An 11398-nucleotide genomic window follows, 5' to 3' on the forward strand; every position below is an offset into this window, starting at 1 on the left:
TGTTTTACGTCAGAGAGCTGAATTCACAGGTCTAGTCTGCAATATGCTTTCCATTACAAAAGAATATTTCTGTGAGGTTAAAATGTCTTAAGAGACAAAAAGGATGATGCTTTGAATGATATCGAAAGAAGCGTTCGTACAACTAATGTCAAAAGAGCATTGTAGACAGTAAAAGTATTTTTACTGTCTACAACGCTTTTTTCTGGTTTTATTATTTAAAGCTAACTTTTCAAACACACCTAGTAAATAAAATTTATAAAAATATATGACTGCTTTGAACTTTATAACTAAAAAATTTAAATTAAGTTTGCTGTTTTCCATTTGGAAAAAAAAATGTACCAAGAAAAAAAAAAACATTAAAATAATTAGAAATTTGCAGTTCTAAAAAATTTTCCTCAATTTATAAGTAAACTCTGTAAAAATAACATAATAGCAGTAATTTGCAATTCTGAAAATATATCAAAGACAATAATCTTAAATTACAAGCATATTTATGTAAGTACATGAAATCAAATATATTTGTCAATGTACTGAAAACAATTCATAAAATTTTTTTGATTAAAAAAAAGAAATTTTTTACATATAATTTGAAAAAGACAAGCCTAATGGTCATTTATTAACAATATCCATTTATTTATTAAGACTAAATATAAGTATTAAAATAAAAATAAATCTCAAATGTTGATGCATACATTATAACTTCAGGACCATTTTCACTAGATGTGACCCAAATCCTCCGTTTGCCATTGAAGGAATATGAGAACCTGATTGGTGAAATATATTTTACTGTGAAAAATTTACCAATCAGGTTCTCTTTATCTTGGTTGAAGGAGCGGCAATCGTATGCAGTGAGAATGCTCCCTTAAGCTTATTATCAATACTGTTAATACAAAAAGTGATTTAAACATAGTCGTTTCTACTGCACTTGGCAAGGAACCAGGAAATAACCTATCCTAATGTACAATAAATGAGTCATTGAAAAAAAAAAAGACTAATACATTCACTTTTATAATTCATTGCACAAAAAAACAAGATCTTTGAACATAATTTATGTTCCGCTCCCGAAACAGTTCTCCCTCCCCATTGCTTGCCCTATGAAATGGATTATGATTACAATATGAAGAAATATAGTCAAAAAGAGAATATTTTAGAATTCAGTTCTTCTGAATGGAAAAACCTCTATGCACAATGGAAAGAAAGCACTGACTATAACGTAACTGACTATAATCTTCATTTCAAAAGAGCACAGTATGTCTTGTTCTCTTAACTTCTGTCTTACCTTATCCCGATTTAAGTTTAAAATATTGTTCAAACAGCATTACGGTCTTTTCTTTTACTTTTAAGATCATGATTTGATGAGAAAAATCCATTTGGAATTTTCAAAATTCTATCACTGTAAATGTGAAAATAGTTTTCTAACATTTATTCCTTGACATAAAATTGTGTTCTGCTCTTTGGAACATGCCTGACAGGGGATATTGGCATGGTTATTTTAAAATCGCCTGTTATAAACTACGTAATTAGAATTTAGGATTCCCAATTAATTTTGAATTATGCTTAAATTAAATTGGGCTAAAAAAAGTAAAAAAATGGGTGGGACGCAAAGAAATTTTTACAACTTTTAAGAAATAGTTTTCTGGGACAAAAGTATATAAAAAATGCTTCCTGAATAATAGTATAGCAAGCTTGGTTATGATAATGACGATAAACAATACATGGTTTTATTATTTTAATAAAGACTTTTTTTAAGGAAAAAATATTCGTTAGAAAATTCTCTTTTTTAAATTATATCAACTGCTGTTAATTGGAGGAAGGGAGAACAATGAGAAATTTTCTAATATTTAAAAAAAAAAATTCTATTTCAGTCTCAAAGAGCAGAGGTCTAACAAACATTAGATAAATCAAGTTTAATTCTTCAGAACACTGAATCCATAAGAAATTCATTAATAAATGTTGACCATTAGACCGATCTGGTCATCTTTTCAGAATTATAAATAGTCATTTTTTCATTTAAAAAAATAATAAATAAATAAAGGTTTGATAAGCTTCTTAATTAAAAATAAACAAAAAATTTTACTTACAAAAATATTTTAAACACAAAGTCTTGGTTGTCACTATTCAAAGAATTGACTGTTATCTTAATTAACACCAAATAGTTTTAAAACACAAATAATTTTTAATTCTAGAGTAATAATTGCAATTTTTCTTTCAAATTAAATATTTCTAAAAAAAATTTACGATTATAAAAAAATTAAAAGTTATTAGGAAAATTAACAAATAAATTCACAGCAATCACTATTATACAAAGTCTCAGTAACTTGAAGGAGGCACAATTATTTGAACTAAAAAGAAGCATTACATAAACAGGTATTAAATAGGGGGAAAAAACATACATACTACCTAATTTAAAAAAAAAAAAAAAATTTAATAAAATGCTCAGTGAGAAATTTACACATTTAATATATTATGCTCTAGTAATTATGAAATGTGATGTAATATTTACAAGATAAAATATTTTAAACAAATAAAAACTTTCAAAATTTAATAAAAATGCATCATTAAAATATAAACAAAAAGTTTGTGTCAAACACACATATATACATAAACTTTTATCTTTTTTTGCTCATCTGGTTGTCGAATTTTTTTTCTGGATAAATTTTTCAGCATAAAAAAACAAAACAAAATCTGATTTTAAGTAAGAGGCAATAAAAATTTCTAATGAAGTAGTGAAGAAATCTATAATTCAAACTTAAGTTATGAAAATTAATTATTATGAAGTGTACATATATATAGCATGGACATTTATTTGACTACAAAATTATTCTATAAAAGAATAATTTTTAAAAAGAAAAAGTTATGATAGTGCAATGAAAATCATACAATGAAAGTATAGTTAATGAGAAAAGTCTTTACAATGTTACAATTAATTACATTTCACATTGATTTCTGCCACTAATATTTCTTTTACATAAGGAGTATTGGCAGTTTATTACTTGTAATAAACAGCATAAAAATAATATAAAAATGTCATAAAAGCTCATACGTGAGTCTGACTAAAAAATTAAGAGGTAATATTTTCAAGTTCACTGAAATATTCTTAGAACACCTCTAAATAATGGTAACCTACAATTCTTTGTCATTTGGCAAATCATCTCAATAAAAAAAATTTTATTGATGAAATAGAAATATTAACACATCCACAGTAATAGTGATATTTATAGAAATAATTGGAGGAGAAAATTTTCTGGTAAAAAGTATCATTATTTACATAAAATAACCTTTGATTACATAATTGCACACATAAAAATAATTTTTTTATAATAAATAGTTTTTTAACAAATTGCCTATTTTTTTTTTAAAGAAATACTTTTTTTATTTGTATACTTAAGCGGAAATGAGAAATATAAATAAAATAACAACTTAAAATATTTACTAAGTCGAAAATTGGTTCTAGTTTTTAAAAAAAAATTATAATACATAATAAGATATTTATAAGATTATAATAAATAAAACTTATTACTATACTTACTCAATTGTTCAAAATCTTTAGGAATTTAATTTATAATTTTTATAAGATACCAAGTTCGATTAGTAGATACCATTATTCTAAATATTCATAGTACCACAGAATTCCAATTATTTAAACATAATTAGGATTAAGACCATATCCAATCTGCGATTCCACTAGACTTAGGCAATTATGGGTTCTTTGAAACTAAAACTCATATTACTGGGTTTCTATTTAAAATATAACTTGTCATTCTCAACCTTTTTAGTCACCGATTAATATTCAAATTCATAATACTACTTTAAGTGTTGATTAACAAAATAAAGAATTTCAAATCAAGACTTGATATATTTGAACAATCAAGTCTTCTAATTAGAACTGATCAAACACATGCATCAAGGAAGGAAATTTTTAAAAAACAAGAGCTCTTTTAAACAAAAGAAAAAAAATAATTTTAATTCTAGCAATCAAATTAATATTTCATATTTTAAGCTTTTGTTTTTAAAAAATTCTATTATTGATTAAATAGTTTTTATAAGAAATTTTCGAAAAAAATTAAAAATTTAAAATTTTTTTTTGAAAAAACAAAAATATTTTCTAACAGAGAAAGATTACCTCAAGAAATCTTTATGTTTTTGTTTATGGCAATGTTATTTGCTTAGTTATAAAAATTATAAACTAGTCGAACATAACAATGACCTTTAACAAATCTATATTAATGTTGATTTGCATAATTGTCAAACTTCTTAAAACCAAAATACATGTAACACATAAATAATATTCAATTTATATCAATTGTCTTATTTTAATAATCAAACTATTTACAGTTTTCAACAAATCCCTGAAGATTGCCATTATTTAGAAGTTTCACTATACATATTTCCCTGCTTACAATTGGCAGTTTCTTGCTTCAAAAATGATCATATGAATAAAATGTTCATCCTGTTAGATGAGGCCTAGTAAAAGCATCACAGTCTGAATGGAGTGAAAGGCTAAAAACGTTGGCACACCTCTTAAAGATGAAAGTGCTCTAAAAGTGTTAAAAAGTTCTTCTCGATTTACATATATAGGTTGTGTATTGATGTTAAAATAAAAATGATACAACATACAACAATTAAAACCTTAAGATTCCATCATCTACGATCTTGCAAATCACCATTATGTGTCTCACTGCGACTTCCAGAGTCTGACTGACTACTATCTGTACTATTGCCACTACTACTGTGAGGTCCATTAGCAGCATTATCTGATGAGCCTCTTCTTTTAGGTTGAAATTCAGTTATGATCACAGTCACATCATTCACCGTAACTGCCTTTTGTTGAGCACTACTTCGATCTACATTTTTAAGTCGTGGCCTGCATACAAAAGACAAAAATGTTAGTTGCACAAATTTTGCAGCTTACTGTGTAATAGACCAAATCATGCCTTAGACCTTTATCCATTACTAATTTAATTAAGAAAAAATTGCAGAAAAAAATTATTAAAAAAATTGAGATTTAAATATAAATATCAAATTTTTTTTATAAAGCTTTAAAATTAATCAGTGTTTTATAATTTAAAAGTTAGTGAACTGTGGTGGCCCAGGGGATAGAGCCTTCGCCTTCCAATGGTTTGAATTCCAGCGAAGGCTGGTCATTACGAATTCCGCACCTGGCTTGCATCTACCACAGTGCCTCAAACATCCTCAGAGGTAGACGGATCATAGGTTAGAGCCCCTTGCCCTCAGGCTAACCATGGAAGATTTTTGTGGTTTTTCTCTCCACGTAACACAAATGCGAGTTAGTAAGTTCCAATAAAAAATCCGTCATGAAAGTACTTCCCAATACATGACCCAGGAGTTCCCTTGTCTTATGGATTGAATTCTAAATTACAAGGCTACAGAGTACACCCAAAACTGGGTCAGCTGTTCCACGATGGTTATAAAATAAAATAAAATTCAAAGTTAGCAATATGAATAAATTTATAGTTCATCTCAAGCATGCTTAAAGAATTTTTAAAAAAAATTTTTAAAAATGCTTACCGTATCTTTTTAGTAGCTTTGTCTCCTGATGATTTTTTGTCCTTATCGGATCTAGGGGTTAAACTTTTTTGCTTTGGTTGAGATGGAGTATACTGTTGAGCAACTTGCTGAGCCACAAGTTGTGGATTTATTCGAGGTTTTCTAAAAATAAATGGATTTGGTTGATTTTATGCAAAAAAAACAACATTAAAAAAAAAAAAACTTGGTGTGACTTAAGATAATATAACTCAAATAAAAAAAAAGGAAACATTAAACAGATATACTACACACAGACACGATGAAACAGACATTAAGATAAACAATCGGATATGGTGAACTTTCAGTCTATTTTCAGCATACTGATCTGACACTATGATTTAATACTTGAAATAAGGCAGCTTGGGTGGTTCAGTGACAACTGATTCCACTCTATCATGAACATTGTTTGCAGGCTGCAACTGACCTTTCTAGACTAGTTCTATTTTTAGAAAATCTACTTAGACACCTATGAATTACATTTCTTAAGAAAATTAAGGAATCAGAGTTAAAGAATGAAACAGGGAATGTTAACATAAAAAAGAATTCAAATGAAATGTGCTCAATGAATTATGTAAAGTTGAATACCAGTCATTATTTGAGGTCAATAATATTTACTCATTCATTACTCCTGACAGTTAAGAAAGAATGGTTGAAAAAAATTTAAATATATAGAAAGTAAAGAATATATTAATTGCCAAACATATCTAATTCTATAGAAAATATAATAGGAAATCCATTTTATCGAACATAAAACGTAAAACTAGAATATTAAGGAACAATTTTATTATGATTTAGTTACGAATAAAGACTGTAAGTACATTTCTAAATTCATTTTGAATTGAAAGTTACAAAAACAAACAATGGTGAAAATTTGATTTCAATTTCTGCTACTCAAAAAAAATTTAAGACCAAAGATTAAATTTAAAATTGTATTTTATGTTAAGATAAAATATCAAATGTTTATAAAAATAGTTAAAATGAAATGTAGAGATTAATTTACCTCTTAATGTTTTGGTTTATAAAATAAGCTTCGGTTTTTGGTTTACAAAATCAGCTGATGCATAAAATCAATTCCCATCAGAACAAATGTGATATTAATATAAGGTAAATACTGTGCTAACTTTTTAATGATGGAAATTTAAATAAGATTTTACAAAAAAAATAAATAAGAATAAAAGAAAATGTAGAAATTTAATACCTTGTTGATGTACCTTTCCGTACATCACACATTAAACATTTGAAGGCTTCAGCAGTATTCCTATATGTGCAAACACTGCAATCCCAATAATTTTCTTCAGCACCTTTTGAAGATCTTTTTGTCCTCCTACTACTGGTAAAATTTAAAACAGATTTATAATTTTAATTTAAATAAAAAAGAAGAATCAAAATGCAATAATAATAATATGAAAAATAGAATCTAAATCAAAAGATATACTTATTTTCGAAATGAAATCATAATTTAACATGGAAGCAAAATAGCTGATGTTTTGTTTTAACATCTATTAGTCATTGATAAAAAAATTTTAAAATAAAACAATTTGTAAAAATGAATGATTGAAAATCAATCATTCAAAAATAAAAGTGAATACAATATAGGAATTTAAAGTTATTTTCCCTGGCATTCCTTTTATATAAACTTTCACATTATTCACTTTCACACTATAGTTGCTGTTTCGAGAATTTTAAATTTAAATCCTTTTGTCGCCACCGCATTTTAGCGAAATTTGTTTGAAAATCATAGAATTTTGTAAATATGTTCCGTTACTATAAAACTTTATATCAATTCATAAGATAGGGATGAATTTGGTAATAAAAAAAAAAAAAAAACGCTGAAAATAGAAATTCAAAAATTTTATATGCAAAATCCCTTTTTAAACATAGTGGAGCATCATTTATACGACGCCAAAGGGGCCGCCGAAATACGGCGTATAATCGATTTTAACTTCTGAAACTAGAAACTAACTCTGTTTTCAGTTACTTTTAATGTTTAACGTGTTGATTTACATAAATTTCTAAATTAGACAAAGCAAAACAAATAAATAACCATAGAAAAAAAATTACAGTAAGCAATTTGAATGTACGTTACCTTTATTTATTTATTTAATACTCCAAATTTGTTTTTTTGCTTTTTTCACTTTAATCATTTCACGTTAAGTTTACAGAAAAAATTATCTACGGTTGTTTGACGTTGAGCTGTAATTAATGATTTGTGCAATGAATCAAGATCCTGAAAAGAGTTTTTGCCGGTATTGTGGTAAAGAAATAAGTTCTTAGTGTTTCAATGGAATTCATTGCATCTTGAAAAGATGGCGGAACAACTTCTTGGCTTTCCTCATCATCCTCGCTGTCACTAGGTGGCTCGGACTGTGAGTTCTGAATAAGCTCATCAACAGTGCAAATCGCTGACGTTACTACATCCACATCGCAATCCATGTATTCATCAAAAGTTGTCTCTGTTGCGAGCAAGTTCCAATCATCATCGCTTACGTCCTCACCAGCATTATCATCAGTTATTCGATGAACAAATCAGGCTTTTATAAAACAGTTCTTTATTGTTGTCTTTGTTACCCGAGACCATGCCAACGAAATCATATTCATTGCTTGGAGAACACTTATTTTCGTGGGATTAGGCTCTGCAATGCTTCGAATAGCGAGTTGAACTAACTGCTTTCAATATTGCAATTTTAGATCCCTAATCACGACCAAATCTAATGGCTGAAGCACACTTGTGCAGTTTGCAGGAAAAAAGTGAACTTTTACATTTTTCAAAAAATTGGTATCTGATGGCTGAGCTGGACATTGGTCGATGAATAGCAAAATATTTCGTTTTTGCCTGTTCATAACATTGTCCAGTTTTTTTAGCCATCTAGTAAAAATTCCGGTCGTCATCCAAGCATTCTTATTTGCATCATAATCCAGCTGAAGCATTCTGATACTCTTTAGACATCTGAGATTTTTTAATTTTCCTACCACCAAAGGAGTGATCTTTTCACTTCCATCAGAGTTTACACAAAGCAGCACAGTAAGGCGATCTTTGCTTTTTTTCCCTCCTTTACATTTTTCACCTTTATAGGTTAATGTCCGATTTGGTATTAGATGATAAAAAAGACCTGTTTTGTCGGCATTAAAAATGTCTTTAGGTTGGTACTCGCTTATTATGCTTGGCAAATTTTTGTGTCATTCTGCAACAGAATCAGCCGAAACATTTCTTGATTCACCACTTACAATTTGACACATGATCCCGTTCCGAGCTTTGAATTTTTGCAACCATTCTGCTGTAAAGCCACTATCTGTCAAATTCGATTTCTTTAGCTTTTTCCATCAACATTGGGCCACTTACTTGAATATTTGACACACGACACTGATTGAAAAATTGGAGCAAAACCTTCTCCATTTCAGGAAATTTACCCTCTTGCACTCACATTTTCTTTCGATTCAGGAAATTTCACATGTCGCAGATCTGCATGCTTTAGCATCTTCCTCAATTTTTTGACGATCATAAATAATAGCCTTTAAAATGTAGAAACTGGAATACCCATCATTTTAGCCAAGTCAGCTTTTGATCTTCTTGGTAAACATTTATCGAATTCCTTCAAAATTTCAATTTTTTCATTCATCGAGATAGACTTTCGTTTTCGAGACATGTCTGAAAAAAGATGTGGACGAAACAGTACGTATAGCAAAGAAAGAAAAAAGAAAAGAAAAACGAACTGTAGTGCTAGTGCACTGATAAGGAAAAAATGTCCTTTACTAGCTGTAACAATAAAGCGGGTTGGGGAACTTGACCACCATCTTCGAAAAGGAATGTCCACTCTCGGTGCAATCCATTATACCTTTGTTTTTCCACCTTGTCCAACACCACCTTTCATTTTTATCATGTGCTACATGTACACATGCCCTCTTCTGCCTCATTCATGTTGGCAAATTCTGCCCGCTCTTAAAATACACAAGAAAAAATAAAATAAATGTGGAAAAAAATCTAAAAACCGACATATAACTGATTCTATGCGTCGTATAAACGATATATTTTACATTAAAATGAATATGAATAAATTGGGACCACACTAAAACGTCGTATAAACGATGCTCCACTGTTGTTAAAAAAAATTCTGAATTTTGAACAAAAAAAAGCATTTAACCACAGAATATTATTAATAAAAATATCCGTGCGAGATTTTATTTACTTATTTAAATTGTGTGAACGTGACTTTCAAAGTTTGGTTAAAAAATGGCGTTAATACGAATCTTGATATTTTATTTTAAAATCGAGTGAATAAAAATTCTGATGAATAATTTTGAAGTCACATGAATACGAATTATAATAGTGGCTTTTTAATTACATGAATACAAAATACGATATTTGATACAAAATCATGTAAGTAAAGCTATATAATAATTCTCCTTTTCCATACCAAATTCTACAGACATTTTTTTAAAGTTATGTACAATTTTGAATGCGTAATAATTCACCCATATCAAGTTTAGTAAAATAAAAAATTTTAAAATATTGAAGAACAGTGTAAATATATGAAATAGTAAAATAATTAAGAGATTTAAGAAACTTATAATACTATCGTAACAATATATATCGCAAAAAAAATACAATGAAATATCAGTGAAACGAAAGTATATTATTAATACAGGGATTTCTTTAGAAAAATATATTCCCTATCAATTATCATTCATGATATTAAAACTCATGTATTTGTCTATGCAAGAACATCAATACAGAAAAACAGATTAACCAGTTCTCATGAACACACCTATTTAGATTTTTCTTCGCATCCATAGTGATAATTACGAAAAATAATGCCGTAAAAAAACAATGTTTATATTAAGTTCAACAACACTTAACAGGAAGATGGCCGTTTTCTAAATTGACATTGACGATATTGCCATTCCAACCTTAAAATTACATAACTTCATGAAAAAATTAAAAATAAAAAAGTTAGCAAAGCTAACTTATTTATACGACAGAAATGGGATACAGGTGGCGTAGAGCAGAGCGCTCTACCTATGGCAATACTTAGCAAGCTTTCACCATCAATGCGTGGAAAGTCCATGGATCCTTCCATGGAGTACGTTAGTTTCTGTGTCTTGATTTTTACATAGATTAAAATCTTTTAAGTTGGGAAACTATATGGAACTGAAAACTACATTAAACATAGTTCTAAAAGAAAGCATCATGGAAATTTGAAAAAGTATTTTTATTAATTGAAAACGAAAAATATTAAGAAACGAATGAAAAAAGGAGGAGAGTGAAGGGAGAAAGGCCAAAGGCACCGGTCTTCTCCCCATATGACGTGTTCGAGCGTTGCGATCGCCTATTTAAATAAGTAGGCACGCTGTTTAACAACCACTGCTAATAATCAAATAGAAAAATTTTATTGGCTGATTTCTGTCGTACATTTTTTCCTTTCGAACTTTATACTTTGACCGAAGTTCATTTTAGTGGCATGTTCCATTCAGCTTATTATTAAGAAGGAGTATGTGTTTTTAAAACCCGATCCATACGATTGTTCTTTTTCTTATTATTAATTACAAATACCACGCGAGAATATATAGACGTGGAAAAAATCCTTTAATAAGGGTAGTCTCAAGGTGGAAATTATCTTAAATCTAGGTCATTATAAGGCTTCTTTTTGAAAAGTCTTGTATGCTCATCTAAAATCCACATTGTCATGAAATTTTAATGAACAATGCAATTTGATCCTATCGCTAGAGTGACGTCAGTTAAAACGTTATTATGAATCTAAGTGGCAATACTTTTTAAAAAAGCTTTAAAAAATAATTTTTCATTCTCTTAGGATGAAAGGTTTGAAACTGCAATATTTTTGCTTTATTGAAAAAA

General features: G+C 28.5%; 1 protein-coding gene across 2 annotated transcripts; it reads right to left on the reverse strand.

The window, feature by feature from the left end:
* Window positions 1-3670: 3670 nt before the first annotated feature.
* On the reverse strand, window positions 3671-10468 carry RYBP (ring and YY1 binding protein). 2 transcript variants are annotated; one of them, XM_016054082.5, is made up of 4 exons: window positions 10311-10468; window positions 6746-6877; window positions 5530-5670; window positions 3671-4864 (listed from the first exon to the last, which is right to left on the reverse strand). In XM_016054082.5, exons 1-4 carry the CDS (start codon window positions 10334-10336, stop codon window positions 4642-4644), a joined length of 522 nt encoding a protein of 173 aa, XP_015909568.1. In that variant the 5' UTR covers window positions 10337-10468; the 3' UTR covers window positions 3671-4641. The 2 variants fall into 2 exon arrangements, with proteins under 2 accessions (XP_015909568.1, XP_015909570.1); XM_016054084.5 differs by having other exon boundaries at window positions 6746-6874; window positions 10311-10462.
* Window positions 10469-11398: the final 930 nt, after the last annotated feature.

This window comes from Parasteatoda tepidariorum, chromosome 9, assembly GCF_982258835.1.
Source record: "Parasteatoda tepidariorum strain Cologne lab strain chromosome 9, Ptep-v5.0, whole genome shotgun sequence".
Lineage (NCBI taxonomy): Eukaryota > Metazoa > Arthropoda > Arachnida > Araneae > Theridiidae > Parasteatoda > Parasteatoda tepidariorum.